This window comes from Ostrinia nubilalis, chromosome 9 (genome assembly GCF_963855985.1).
Source record: "Ostrinia nubilalis chromosome 9, ilOstNubi1.1, whole genome shotgun sequence".
NCBI lineage: Eukaryota > Metazoa > Arthropoda > Insecta > Lepidoptera > Crambidae > Ostrinia > Ostrinia nubilalis.
Window position 1 is genome coordinate 5086108 of NC_087096.1, and position 16362 is coordinate 5102469.

A 16362-nucleotide genomic window follows, 5' to 3' on the forward strand; every position below is an offset into this window, starting at 1 on the left:
CTAATCCTCAAGTGTCCATTACAATCTAATTAATATTTATGTATTCAAAAAGTAAGAGATCAATTTTGATACTTTACTGCTGTGCCCAGGAATCTGAGGCCGTTTCTGACAATGTCCTTTGGGTGTTAAATTAAACAGTACCTACTTACCTTTAAATCGATCATCGAACCTCAGAGGAGACGACACGGAGATGGCATGTGATGAAGGAGAACGATCGGAGAACATACGCGAGCAAAGTTCGAGAGCGAACACCGACGATCTTCACATCTTCAGTGAACGCCCAAGTGAGCAGCCACTGTCTTAATTACACACACACATTTTTTTCTGTCCAATATCGAAGGAGCCCAACACCTTTAATTTTTTCTTTCAATTTTCAAACCTTTCACCATTGTCACAGTGCTCTTTTAAGCAAAAAGTTATAAACAACATAAAAAAAGTTTTCTCATCAAAACCACTATGTACTGAATATTAATAATCTCAGTTCAACACATCCTTTTTAGTAACACATAAGAAGTATGTAGTAGCACTATGAGCTAAAGTTTTAATCGAGTTCTGAGTAGAAGGTTTCAAAGTTTAGGATTTTCCGTTACTTTACAGAACGTTGAAAATATGTCATTTTTCCGAGCAAAATCAGCTCTTGCTTAAATATTTTGGGAAACTGTACGGGCTTATGATGGATGGTGTGTGTTCCTATGCTTAATACGGACAATAATTATTGAGAATAATTAGCTGCCGGAACTCGGCCGGAAAGGTTTTTCGTATCTCTGTCCATATCTGTTTATTAGAATCTCGTGTTCTTTGCGCTTTTTATTATTACGAACATACAGGGTGTCTCAAAACTAGTTTCTTTTTTTTAGTTTTCTCATGAAGGTTTCTTCTAATCAAGAGTTTAGTTACTGAGATAATAAATAATAAGAACTTTTTTTATTACATGCAAGTTTCATTTGTAGGTTGCTAATGCTTGGTAATCTGACGGCCGATGGGGCAGCAAGGTTCTGGAATGGAGGCCGCGTACCGGAAACCGCAGCGTGAGACGTCCACCCACAAGGTGGACCGACAATCTGATAAAGGTAGCAGGAAGGCACTGGATGCAGGCCGCTACCAACCGTGCGATGTGGAAGTCATTGGGGGAGGCCTATTTTCAGCAGTGGACGTCCTATGGCTGAAATGATGATGATGATGAATGCTTGGCGCATTGGCGATCTTAAATTACATGTGGAAAGAATCACTTACAATACATACTAAATCGGAGTGATTTGGCTGTGACCTACCTCTAGGGCTTTCGCTAGAGACATTTTTGGGACAACCTGTATAGGGCTGAGAAGAAAATAATGTATTCTGTGAAATGCGAGCTACCTGCTGTCGGCATTCGAGATCCCTGGTATTTCATATATTTTATATAAGTACGGCAGTATTTGTTGTACTTGCGAATACATACCTTCACCCGTGGCTCCGCTTCCGTCAGTATATTGAGACGTCACAGCATCTCGAATACCTAATACATATTCTACATTCTCGGAATTAATCAAGCTAATAGTTCCAGTGTAGCTCTACAAAGGTGTAAACTGCTTAGCTAAATAGTTCGAATCTAGAATTCCAGGTATTGTTGTAGGATCGAATCTCCTCGGCGTCAAGTGTTATTGTCATGAACTCAAACCTAACTTATTCAAAGAAAAGGACGTAGTTATTGGAAAGAAATTAAAAAGACAGATATAGGATTATAAGAACTGGTTTTCATCTCTATTTAACAATTGTACCAATGACGGTACACCGTACATCTATAATGTAACTCTTTCGTGGCTGAACGCAATTCATGAGAGCCCTAAAGAAGAAGAAAAAACTTTAATAATATTTTGAACCATGTAGTCTGATCGAGCCTGCCAGTCACTTCGATTCAATATTTTTATCAAAATCTGTCAAACTCCATTCAAAAATACCCGTTATCATTATAGTTACGGTCAAAGTTAGGTGGTGCAACTCAGCCTTAGAGTGGGCCCAGTTGCTGGAAAAAAAAAACTTATTTAAAATTCAATCCACCGACTTGGCCCATAGACCAAGCTAAAAGTGGGCCAAGTCACTGGAAGACTCATCTGATCGACAATACAAGCTTTGTTTTGTTTGAAGTCAAGTGTGAAAGTAGAAAAATTCCAAAAAATGTTGCCATATTTTTTTGCAGTCTTTTGTTTCTTCCAAGCGCATTCAGCACATAAAATCGTCCAAATGTGCCGCAACTATAAAAAATACATCGGCATTACCGTCTGTCGCATTGCGTCCGTGTTTTATGTGCGCAGCGCTATAGTTTGATAACTTGATTGCTGGTGCCCAATGCCTCTGTTTAGAGAAAAAAAAATGGATCGTTGGAAATACACTGTGGTGTATTTTATGGGAATTATAAACATTTTCAGTTTAGTTTTGTTTGTTATACCTATTTCAAAGTGATTGTTTGTCAAAAGATGTGCATAAAAGCTCGTAAACGTATTTGCGAAGGTTTATGAAAACTTTTTCAGTGTTTATGTAGAGTAGTGGTTCAAGAGCTAAACTGTCTAAAGTAGAGGTATTGGGTTCGATCCACACAGCTAGCTTAAATCTTTGTAGAAACAGCTGTAGATGCAGACCTTACTCGTATAATGAAAGAGAGAGAGAGAGTCTCTTTTCACTTGTCAATATTCGGATGAAACTTGAGACTAAATAATAAATACATAAACAATACATTTTGTGCATTAACTTTATTAAATCAATGTACCACATAAAAATTTATCTGTACACAGATTATTTTCATACTTAAAAATACCAACTAACGTGATTTGGATAGGCATATAGTCAGTCATTTAGAAAACATTTTATTATTATGTTCAAACATACCGTCATTTTTGTAAAATGATTCTAAACAAATGCTTTATAAACAAAATTTTACAGTTTTATAAAAACCAACGTAAACTTATTTAAATTCGCTATCGTTACCAAACAATTTAAAATTTAGGCATCTTTAGTAATAATTGATTTGGTTTCAGACAAACTTATTGCTGTCTTATTTATTCATACAACACGTTTGCATAAAACCACTATTTAAACTTAGTTTAAACTATAACACTAAATTTTAACCAATCATAAATTATTTTCACAACATCTCAACTCTTATAGTATTTTGAAACCATGGACACAAGAAGTCGCTTTTCAAATCATTTAAGAAAATCTAACGTTAATTTTAAGTAACGTAACTTTCATTTTACACAATGTAACGTCAACTTACGTAATTTTTTTACTTACACAAAAGGGTTTTGAAATAATTTAACAATCTGTTATTTAATAACAAACCAACAATGAAATATATTTCATGAAAAGCTAACGAGAGTGAAGAGGTTAACGTAAAATACCATTTAAAATTGGAGTCGAAACGCTAACTTCCGACTACCCGCAGTTTTTACTTCACAAAAGGAGAATATACCCCGATTCAACTTCCCGGAGAACTTTTTTAACTACGGTCATTAGAGGTGTAACTTCTAGACAAAGGTCGACAAGTAGTGTTGGGACGCACTCGAGTATTTATGCCATTATCGATAAACAGTTTTATGTTCACTGAATTACTGAAATGAGTCTTAAATTATCAGAAGAAGTTAAACCAAAAACAAAAGATGTAATTTGTCAGTCACGAAAGACTTGAAGATATATTTTTGAAGTATTGGAACTGCGATTCGCATACGAAATTGCACACATTGGTAAATAACTCGTATTCGAATTGGAATTCTCTTATTATTAAAATACGATTTCTAAACTCAATAATTAAGAGTAAAGTCAAGGAATTAATTAAGAAGACTCGAGTGCTTCCCCTCACTAACGACAAGACGTAACTGATTCACGGCCTGTAGCACCGCCTCCCGTGTCCATATTTCACGAACGGCCCGTTAATAGGAAAGTTTCAATTAATATCACAGTTTCCGTATTAAAAGTAGGACATTACAAACGTCTAGTCTATTTACACTTCACTACGACTGAACTAGAAACAGTAAGTCCTCGATACGTCCGAACACTGGGCATTGTCTTGTTGTCACCCGAAGTAGTACTGCGCGTTCGAATATCGATATAAACTCCGGGTGTTAGGGTCGGTTTCGTTTTGCACTTGCACTCTAGGTAGGGTTTTGACGGCAACTCCACGTCCCAACGTCCCATGGGGCATGGTTCGGAGTGGCATTTCTATAGGGTATTCGGCGACCTGTCCGTACATGTTGGTACTGACGTGTGGGTACGTGTTGGGGACTGGTCTGCCGACGTATCTGTTAATCTTGGGGCTGAGAGCGACATTTGTGAACTGCATCTCAGGTTTGAGACCGGAGTCGACGGTGTCGACTGGACCTGATAAGCTGGTGATGTTGATGTCATTGTCAACTTCTGATATGCTGTCGTTGAATCCGTTGGGGATTTCTGTGGTGGCTGAGACGTCAGGGCCTTTAGGCTGTTCTATGCTTCTCCTGTGTACCAGACATCGGACTACACCTACCATACTGCAGAGGAGGAGCGAGACGGCAACAGCTGCTATGATGTAGACATACATCATGTCGAACGGTTCTGCGGAAGAAGTCTTTATTTTTAATATACCCTGGAAATAAGTTGAAAGAATAATACGCCTGAGTACTCCAAAGTGATTATCGAAAGATACTTCGACTTTATTTTTACTAAGTATTCTTGATGCCTTCGTAAAGGAGATTTCGAGTATCTCATTTGGTATCTGTAAGCCTCATGACTTTGAAGTAATTGAAGGACGGAAAGTTAAAATTGGAGCAAAACGGATAGACTTAATACAGATTGCCTTTGAAAATGGTACAGTAATTATTAATATAAAGTTCATAAGCCTTTGTTTAAGTCTTTATTTTAAAACAAAAAGTCAGACTGTTTACATATTTTGTATTCACAGCTCATCTTCTAGTTAATCTACCCTTTCATCTCAAAATAATCAAGAATTCTTGCTAAATTCAGCATTAATTGGAGGACAATTAACCGAGCTTGGTCATGTTAAATTTACACTTACCATCTAGATTAAAATGTATGACCAATTTTAATCTGCCCTTGTTGGAAGAACTTTGATCCCTTTACTTTAAAATAATTAAATATACCAATCAAATAACTGGATAATTAGCCACTTTTCTCGGACGTCAATGAATTCAATTGATTTTTTTATAGTCCTCACTTATTCACGCTATGGATTTCGAACCTAGAATTAGTTTTTCAACCGTTTTAAGCAAAGCTGAATTTCATTGATAGATGTATTGAATTTTAATGGACACTAACGCCCGTATTCACAAACATTACTATGAGGTCTCACAGTGTGTGGACGCACAGGGTGACACACGGACCAATCACAGAGCTCTATTCAACGCTGTGAGTTCAATTTGCTGCTTCACTTATGCAAGCATCGTTTGTGAATACGGGCGTAAGTGCAGCATGTCAAAGATTGTTACCATCTTTCGAGAGGTGGTGTCTTGGTGGTGATGCTGAAGGAGAGTTTCTGATGATGCTTGTGGCGTTGATGCTGGTGGACATCGAAGGTCTCTGAGGAGGCACAGCTGCTACCGCTGGGGCTGGAGGCACTGCTGACTCCACCCACCACCGGTCACCGGAATCATCTGAAAAAAAAGGCATTAATATAATGTCAAGTCGTACTATTATAAAAAAGGCAACCGTTACTAACTGGTGTATCGACACAGCTCAAAGCACTGAATGAATTGTGCTAAGATTTGGAATGCGTATAGATAACGCGTACTGGAAAACGCGGCGTGGGACGGTAGACCGACACCTACAAGGTAGACCAACGACATCATAAGGGTAGTAGAAAGGCGCTGGACGCAGGCCGCTACCAACCGGGCAACATGGAAAGCATTCGGGGAGGCCTATGTTCAGCAGTGAACGTCCTATGGCTCAGATGATGATGATGATAGTTATTACGAGGCATCCGCTAACAAAGGATTTAAAATTCACCCGTAAAAGGATGAAACGTCCAAAGTTAACGCGTGGTAGTAAAATTCAAGTGATCTAATGATCGGAGCGTTATTTTTATTATGAAAAACTTCTCAGATAATAAAGATTAAAGAAAGGTCAATGGTCGACTGACCTATCAAACTATGTCTAAACGCCTACAACTGTTCATTTTAAGCCTGTCATAACAAAAAGACTAGGTACAAATTAATCACATTGAAAAGGTTCATTTCTGATCCATTAAATAGATTGGTTCTACTTCTAAGCTATAGCTTTGTTTCATAAAAGTTTACAGGTTAAATGTATTCTTATTGTATTGTAATTGTAGTCCAAAATTCGATAACTTATTTGTTTCAGGACGCCCTACAATATCCAATTTGTACAAGTTCGGGTCAATTGTTTTTAACCAGAATTCCTGTTACTCAATGGTTTGTAAAGAAACAAATTGGTCTTTGAGAGAGGTCTTTACAATGATATTAAAAAGAAAATAAATGGAAAATGCGAGAGAAACAAAACTTTCAATTAAAAAGTGTCACTTGAAAGAAAAGCACGCTCTGATTGTCTTCGGATTCTTTCAGTTTTAATAATATCGGAACAGGGTGTACAATATGGGGTACTAAACAGTAGGTTCCTTCCACAATGACTCACCTAACTTAAAAAAATATTTATTTCAGTTTTAGCTAAAAAAATATTTTTGATATTAAAACCTTTTTTGCATTAATTTAAGTATAAGATACTTTTTAAAAGAGATCCGAGAAAGGACAGGATAGTTTTTATCCCGGTTTTTGAAACATGGACGAGCGCGCTATATTTTTTCTATTATTTTTTCTAGGACAGATAAAAATTCACGCGAAATCGAATTCAAAGCTAGTCAGCATTTTAGCAATAAATGAGACTTCTGTAAACCTGTATACATTATAGCAAGTCTTTGACAACCACAGCGAAACACGAACTTGTTTAAGAATTAAATTGAAGGCAGTCAGCAGAAACGAAGTACATTTGTAGCAAACTAAGCCTTTAGGGAGAATGAATAGCACAATCTATTGAAAACTTATACAAGTAGGCATTTATTTGTGAGTTACTTGAATTACTTATCTACCTATTGATTTGATTTAACAAAGAAGGCAATAAAAAAGATGTAAGAAATATTTTTCTTTGGAAATTTGTTTCTCTTCACACGGAGTGAAATATCTTCTATTATATTGATTGAAGTAATCTTATCTAAGGTCGGAGTCCGGGTGTCAGAATTTATAAAAGCGTCTGATATTGTTAAATCGATCTACCTTTATGCGTAGGTACCATGAGTTTACGTTAGGTGTGCTCGCTAGCGACTGCGAAAAAAATGATATTTAAATGTATGACATATTGTGCAGCGCCTCTGGCGGCTACTTTCAATAAAAATAATCTTCATCGATTTTTTTGACGTACTCGATAGCGAACACACATAACGTAAACTCATGATAAGCACACTGGTGCCCTCTACAGTAAGCATATCTTAAATAAACTAGGAATAAAAACACTATGAGTTTCCTCTCTCTATGGGAATGGAGCCAACAACTTCTGATCCGAGACAATTGTCTCGGATCAGAAGTGGGCTTAAGCCCACCCTCTAATCAATCGACTGCGGAAGCGTAAACAATGAATGAATATCATATTTGCATGAATAATTCTCAAAAGAACTCTCAAAATATCACAAAGGTTCTGATTTGCGATCAGAGGTCGTTGCCTCAAACAAAGGTACATAATGGAGTCGAAATATGAACGGACACGGACGAAGGATTCACCCGTGTTTGTCTCTAAACGCTAGTAATCGCAAAATACAGGAATATATCCTCTCAGGTTTGTCTGGGAATTGTTAGATCTTTGTTCAAATTTGAACAATGATAATTGTCTTGATTAGTGGTACTGAGACAATGAATCGCGGTAGTTTGTGAACACATAACTCTTCTACTTATTAGTACAAACAGCGACTTACTTTTATCATAACTAATAAAAATATTTCGTAAAGTAATAGATCTTAAAAACGAGCGATTGTAAGTAATGTAAAATGTTTCCACAAATTACTTTTAATCAATTATTTAAAATTTTTTGTTCATCGTCGTAAGCTCGATTTTTGGAATAAAAAAAGTATTATGTTTGACACATTTAATTCTAGCAATACCTAACACAAATCTATCTCGGGATTAGGTAAAACTTTTTCAATGGCTTTCTTCTTCAGGCTAGTGTATGTAACATAGCAAACAAGGACTCATATTACTCTTAAATAAAAGATGAATGTGTACATTATCATTGTATACCTAAAGACAGACAAAGGGATATCGGCCTATTAGTTTCGGGGCCATTGCCTGAACAATCCGAAATATTGATGCTATTCAAACAAACAAAACTATACGCATCGCTATACAAAGATACTATAATCAAAGCATAAGGGTGCGTTCACACCAATGCCTTGCGTGAAAATAAAACAAGATTCAGATATTACTGTGAAAGTAGATTGGCGCTATATTTTTCAACGATTCCCAATAGTTGAGTAATCTCTGATGATTTTATTGATTGTTGTCAATGGACTATTTCATGGTCATTAACATCATCATTTCAGTCACAGGACGTCCACTGCTGAACATAGGCCTCTCCCAATGATTTCCTTAATAACCAACCGGTAGCGGCCTGGGTTTTTCAGTTTAGTTTTATTGTAATTGTCTTTAGGTTAGAGATATTATCGACCCGGAGATTTTAAGGTTTATTTAGATCAAATTGAGAAAAAGCTTGGTTTAAAAAATATCTTAAAACTTGATTAGAACATTGTAGACTTGAATTACCCGAAAAGAAATAATGCATTCATATTTCGAGATGATCTTGATGTTAAGCTACCATCCGAATTTTCCTTGTCACACAATCGTCTCATAAAATCTGAAGTCAGAGCCCTCACATTAGTTGTAACAACCCACAAGGAGGTACAAATTAAACACTGGACAAGATTAATTCATTGTCCCAGCTTTATTCAACAAAGCTCAGGTACAGAATGGCTTGTGGGACGAGATCTTTGTTGACAAAGCAATGGCGAGCTCGGAGTGAGCTTAGTTGTGTGCGTTAGAGGCATGCGAGGAATGTGTGCCAGGTATCTAAGTGTTTGTTTTCCACTAGATCAGTTGAGTTGATCAGAACAGTTGAGTTCGCAGTACGAATCCTTAGTTTCAATGCACGTTTCGTAGAAAGCTCAAGGCTAATTTATGATCGAACGGAAATATCACTGTATTACACTTAATAATTTCACGTATTTCATAGTAAAATGTAATGATAAGGCGGATTTCGTTCAAGTCCGTTTTTGATCCGTGTGGAGTTCACTCATTTGCAGTTTCAATTTTTGAATGACAGTTTTCAGCGGCAATACTTATACACACGGAGATAAGTTCCTACAGTTTTTAAACATAAAATTTAGCGACCCACCGGTTATATTTTAAAATAAAAATATGACGCCTTTTTTCAACTTCACGTTTATAAGTTTTTCTAAAGATACTTAAGTTTAATTAATGTGTCAACATGAAGAACCACAGAGAAATATTACTCCACAAACTTTGCAGCAACCAACGAGTAGTCCGACATAATTAACTTTTAAAAAAAATAAAACCGACTTCAAATGCGTGAACACAAAAAAAAACTAAAAATTAAAAATATTGCGTATAAAAAAGTTCATCCCCAATTTTCCACCCTTGGGGGTGAAATATTTTCTTCAAATTCGCATGAAACCACCCTTTTGATAATACCTATTCAACAAAAAAATAATCAGTCAAATTGATTTATAATCGGCGGAGATATTTATTTATTTATTTATTTAAAACTTATATGCACATAGAACGGTGTACATAAGGCGGACTTAATGCCTTGTGTATAAAAAAGTTCATCCCCAATTTTCCACCCTTGGGGGTTGTTTTTTCTATTATTAAATTTAAATGGGACCACCCTTGAGGTATTACCTATACGCCGAAAAAAGATTTGTTCAAATCGGTTCATAATTGGCGGAGTTATCGCGTAACAAACATAGAAAAAAAAAAAAAAACATACGGGTCGAATTGAGAACCTCCTCCTTTTTTGAAGTCGGTTGATAAAACGGAACTGCATTTCAGCAATGAGCACCAAATATTCCAGTGAAAAACGTATAAAATTTAACTATCCGAATGAGATGGTTCGTCACGAACTGTTTTTACTTGGGGGAGTCCCCGTAATCCCTTTTTACACTGACAAAGCAAAGAACTCCCTGACACGCCCGAAACAAATCCTTCTAGATTGCTTGGGCCAAATTAAGATGGGATTAAGCAAATTTCGCTCCTCGAGACGTATTGCAGGATGATAAACTGTCTTCGAGATAATTTTAATTCCGTTCTATAAGATGTTATTGGAGTAAATCCTGTCTCTGCTTAGTCGGGAGCTTGTTTGGAACGAGCTATTTTTAGCGTACGGATGTAGACCCGGTAATTTGCTCAGGGGAACGTTTTATCGTGTTTATTCGACTTAATTTTCAATGCTAATTACTCTTATACATTTATACATTTTCATGTGTTTTTAATAAAATCGAGTCCTGTAGGAAATATTTTGTGAAAATTGTTCTACAAAATTAAAAGTTCTGGGTCTTCTTTTCGTGTTAATGGCGAATTTAATATTTTGCAAGAACTGTGTGTAAACTTTAACGGGAAGACTTAACTTTTTTTCACATGGTTTAATATTCTGCTCTAATTTCAGTTTTTACTTTTTTCGTGTTACTCTTACCATTTTTATATTAATTAAATATAATATAAACTTATCTAATCACTCTAATCATAAATTTATACGCAATTTATTTAGCAATAGAGATAGATAAATATCTTACATTGCCTATAAATTACAAGTTGTTTTGTTTAGTAGTTCCAGTAACTACAAAAACACCATTTACCAAGAAACATTTACCTTCGCCCGAACTAATGAACGAAATCGTTGTTCTTAAACATCGCAGCTTCCATAAATTTGACTTGTTACTTTTAGTAAATTGCTGTCTATAGTTGTTAGTTTGGTCGTTAACAGAACTTGTTTTAGCTCATCAGAAACTTGGTGTCTTCTATCGTTTAGGTAAGGTAACTGAAATCAGGACTTTGGTGATTATTCGAAACAGCTGTTCAATACACGGCAACATAAGTCTTTTGAAAGTATCACTTCGAATGTGAGGAATTAATTAACAAACCATTCCTTTACAGCGACATATAATTTTTTTTTGTTAAAAATGACATGTGCTAAGACGGCGCAAGATCTGTCGGTGTCATTAAATAAATGACATAAACTCAAATACAACACTTTTCAGTGTTCACTATTAGGTATTTAGGATAGTCTTCATTATGTTCACCGAAACTGTAAAGATTCATCTTTCACATGAAAGAGTTGTTTTATATTTTTAAATGTAAAACTCAGCTTTATTTACATTCAAAAATATAAATTCAATTCCTAACGGTTCTAGCGCGATCATTAAAAACTCAAGCAAAAAAACATGGCCGAACAAACCACTTAGCCGCCAGACTTCCTTACTTAGCAGAAAAAACTCACCGACATCTTCGTGTTCAATATCAGACACGTCATGGGCGACCTCATCCTCCTCTGGAGCACTTTCGTATCTCTCCTTCAGGACCGTGCGGGGAACTGCAACAAAAAAAGCACTTTAACGACCAAACAACAGACGCTATTTTTCAACGGTACCCCCTTCAAGTACACTTAATACTGCGGCTCATTAAGGGATCACTTTAGGGATGTTAATTTTAGATCTAGGGTGCTTTTGGTTGAGGGTATTTTTATAACTTCAAGTGAGCAGACGCTTTAGACAAAGGGCTCGTTTTAACCAAACGTGACTTGCTCTTTGATAAAGTTATCTGTTGTATAGATTTACTCTAGATTGAGAGCGCAATCTGTATATTTTATGAGACTTTCAATAAAATGAACGTCGATCTCTTTGTTGATATGCAAATTTGGATTTGAAATCAGACTTTTTGGTTCGTTTTTGTGAGCCCAGAGGCAATCTGCAATAAACTCAAATCTTCTCTTTGTGTCTACTGTATCTGGTTTCAACAATGTCAGCTTGATAAGAGAATCCCAGATGAAATAATATAAGTATTAAATCATTACGTAAGTAATTTTCGACCGAAATGAGTAAAGCACAATAAGTCTATAATGCAGTAATGCCATGTCAAACGGGCAAGGCAACTCATCCTACACAAGTTTTTACAACAGCTTAGTAGTAATTGTAGTTGCAATTCGAGTAGATTGATATCATCTTCTATGAGAATCCGGTCTTTATTTGATCTTTTTTGATGGTCATACTTTGACGGAGTTTTCGTTTGGAACATCACATGTTAAAAAACTGAGTTAATTTATATTGCTCCTATGTATGCTTTGTCTAGACACAATACGCAGGTCACACAAAGGGCCTGGACTGAAAACCAATTTAACTTGGAAATTTTTTCGTCAACCCGCTGTATAGCTTTTCCTAAATTCTAGACTTTCAATTGGAAAGTGCTTGTCATGCCATCTAACATGAAGGGAGATTTTAATTTAATTAAAATGACCATTGAAACTTGCGTAATAATTTTTGAAACTTTTTATTCTCTACTTTAGACATTTTAATTATGAAGCAATGCAGATTTTTTAATTTGGAGTGTTGTAAATTGTGAGGTTGTTATAATTTAATTTTGAGAGCTTGTTAAATATTTTATAGGGTAGATACGTAGTAAACGCAATTAACTAAGGGCCTGAGTAATTAGAATGATTATTATAGAATCTCATCAGCCTATTTAGTTTAAGCTAAGTCTTAATAATATTATTAACGTAAATGTTTGTAAGGTTTGATGTTTTTTTATTCCTCAAGTAAAAACTACTGAACTGATTTTGAAGAAATAATATTTTACCTTATACTTACACCAAAATTGGTTACCTTTTCTCACTCACTCGCAATAATTAAATAAGTTATGGAAAATCGACCGTAGTAACTTTGTGTTTCTCTAAGCTGCGTACCGTACGTACGTACAGTATTGTACGAGTTTAGTGTAAATACATTAGGTAGGTACCTAAGTGAAGTTCTCACAAGTGCATCATTAGTCCCGTTGTCCTCTGCAGCACAAACTGTAGATAATTAATCTGATACGTCTATAAACTTGTCTAGACTGGCCAGTTGGCTTTGTTTGAAATAAGTCTGAGAACTTTTGTTTTAAAGTAACACGCCAAACTGCAGAATACAAACGTATTGTCTCGCACTTATTGCGTGTCATGTAAACTACAAATTACTGTATTTTATTGAAAAAGAAGCTGACAAAGGTGACTGAGTTTCTTCCGCCACTTTTCTCAGCACCAGCCCATATGTTGTCCCAAAGTGGTGGTGGGGGAAGCTATATTTGGGACGTGTATATGTGCCCTGGAAGGGGTCTAGTAGAATAAAATATTTGAATTTTTAACTTGAACTAGGTATACAAAATTACCTACCCATTCTCCTTTAAACGAGCGGTTCAAAGCGGTTAAATACACTCAAATAGACAAATACAAAATTAACATAAATTTCAAAACTACAACAGCGCTAGATGTAAATCTAGAGGTAAATCAAACATTTTATTTGCGAACACGAATGGAATTCTATTGTATAACAATGCAAATGGCGAGTTTTCCAATATTCGCAATTGTGCCGATTCAGCCGGTCCTCTGGAGCGTCAAAATATGAAACGATTGCAACAAACTGCGGGGTTAGGTACTATCGGGGACTCTTCCGCCTGACCACTTTGTAGAAATTTTAGCGTAAGCGCATCGCTCCGGTCACGTGCTCACCCCGTCTCTAATTGGTTACGCATTTTACTATATTTTTACTACGACCAATAAGAGACAATCAGGGCTTAGGTTGCAATACGAAATACTATTGTGCACTTTATTGTCATACGGTTAAGGTTTAAAACGAAATGTTTCTTTTTCTTCAATCTTTCTTAGTTTTAGGCTGAGTTGCACCACCTAACTTTGACCGTAACTATAACGGTAACCGGTGCTTTTTGTATGGAGTTTGACAGAATTTTGACGTTTGTTAAAGTTAAAGTAAGATGGTGCAACTCAGCCTTAGAATTTTAATAATAGAATTTGGTTACAAACAAATAGATATGTATTTTTTTTAATATTGTGTTTTTATACGAGGTCTGTCTGCTTTTTGCTTTGGCGATCTGTCGACATATTCTCTCCTTTGTTTTTTTGTGAAGTTTCGTGATCAATAACCGATTGATTTGTGTTGACCCGTGCTAGTAATTGGACTGTTTGATTGCCTTTTTATTGACCTCCGCTCGATTACTGAACCATGCCTCTCAAAATAATTCTTATATTTACTTACAAACTTATCTATACATTGTTAACTGTTTAAGTATTATTTAGTTTGAAGTTTAATTGTTTTTGATTTAAGACCTTGTGTAAAGACACTTAATGTGCAATAAAAAATTGAATTTGAAATAAAACTAACTTAATATTATAATATTTACGATAATCAATTACCTGGATCATTGCTACCTAGTGCAATATTTATATTAAATTTTAATAACGTAGATAAATGTTTCTTTAAAACGGAAAACAAAATATGCATTAAAAATAAATAGAAACCTATTATAAGTTTTTATTTACATTCAAGGATTTAAAAAAGTTATAGCCAGATCTTACAATAATTGTTTTTAAGCCACAAATATTCCTTAACTCTTTACTAATTAATTCAATAACATATTGTTTTAAATTATAAGTTCCGAATAAATTAAATACCTATTAAATAAGTAAAATTCGAAAGTAACTGTATGATTTTGTATTTCTCGCCCTAACTAGCTAAACTAATATCATGAGATTTACACTCATAATATCAACAATAATTGTAGAAAAGGCTACTTTTTTCTCGGTAAATTGCATAGTTACCTCGGAATGTGCGATAGCAATTTTGTGACCCGAGCGGGCAATCGCTAGTTCAAATTTTACACGAAGCCTCATATATTTTGTAGCGATTCTTTATTGGGTTTCAAATTGACTAAAATGCGACGTTGCCAAACGAGCGCTACGGATGCGGGTAATAAGCAATACTCAATCCTAAATGCTTTACATAGAGCTTGGTTTGCTATGGCAAACATCTACAGTGGTGCGCCGACGCTGCTTAGACCCGAAACATGAATGAACGGGGGCGGAGCATAATCGAGCGTGTGTGTGCAAACAATTTAGGCCCTTAAGGTGTCAAGGCGTTCGAGTCCCCGATAGTACCTATTGGAAGAGTATCGTATGAAGGGGGAGTTTTTCAAGTATCCTTTTGCGGGCAAATAAGTATGTGGGTCACCGTGATAATCACCATTGTATATTACAGAATAATAAAAAGAATTAGACAGTGTTTTTTCTAGTTATTTAATTTTTAGCGTTAAGACTCGCATCTCAAACTTTTTTCAAGTTATTTATAGTTTGTTTCCTGCCAAAAAAGCTGAATGACTAAATTCTTTGTAGTTGTTCATGAAAAAGGTTTTGATACTTGCTATACCGAAATATCTACCTTCGAATAAAATTACCGAATTGATTGACAAAGAAATAATAACGATACCGTCTGAAAACAAGGTCGTATCAACTCGTGCGATATTTGACTCATATTACGATTTCCAGACTATATTGTTCGGTAATTATTATGTATTGGCCTTCTCAAGGGTAGGGCTTCTGTTTATGTACTAACGCATAAAGTTGAGTGAGTAAAATCAATAAATTGTCACTTATATAAAGTTGTAGGTAGGTAAAAAACCGCAAGAAGTAAAGACCTATCAAAAAAATTAAGTCATCAAGTTCATATAATTATCATTTGAGGCTTCCGGCGACTGGGACCGCAATTAACTAGGACCGCGGTCCCAGTCGCCGGATCCATAAAAAAATAATAATTTTCTTCCGGCGACTGGGACCACTCATAGATAACTTGAAAGAAAATATTATTCAATCTAAAATTGGTACAGTACTAAAATCCATGAGTGGTCCCAGTCGCCGGAAGAAAATTATTTAATTTTTACGCATCCGGCGACTGGGACCGCGGTCCCAGTTAATTGCGGTCCCAGTTGACGGAATCCTCATCATTTTAGTAGCAAAATCTTAAACTACGTAAAATGCAAGTGTAAAACTACATAAAAGTACAAAAGAAAATTATATGCTAAGTTAAATAAAAAGAAATAGAATAAAAGCATTTAAAGTTTCTATTGTACTATTTTACACAAGTCGGCTGTATTACAGAATCCAAGCTAGGTGATTACATAACGCACCACAAGTGGCATGACGACTTTAAAACTTCTTCGTTGGCAAGCCACAGTCCTAATAGAACAGTTAGGTATAATTTAATTACATAAAAAGATACTTGGATTC

At 35.5% G+C, this 16362-nt stretch overlaps 1 protein-coding gene across 1 annotated transcript in view; it reads right to left on the bottom strand.

Moving 5' to 3' along the window:
• Positions 1 to 2707: 2707 nt before the first annotated feature.
• The window catches only part of LOC135074454 (uncharacterized), an 86927-nt gene continuing 73272 nt past the window's right edge, over positions 2708 to 16362 (bottom strand). The window contains exons 7-9 of the mRNA XM_063968749.1: positions 11536 to 11628; positions 5454 to 5618; positions 2708 to 4563 (exon numbers count right to left, since the gene is read on the bottom strand). Of these exons, the coding sequence (XP_063824819.1) occupies positions 4046 to 4563; positions 5454 to 5618; positions 11536 to 11628 (776 nt within the window). The 3' untranslated portion in view covers positions 2708 to 4045. The remainder of the gene's footprint in view (positions 4564 to 5453; positions 5619 to 11535; positions 11629 to 16362) is intronic.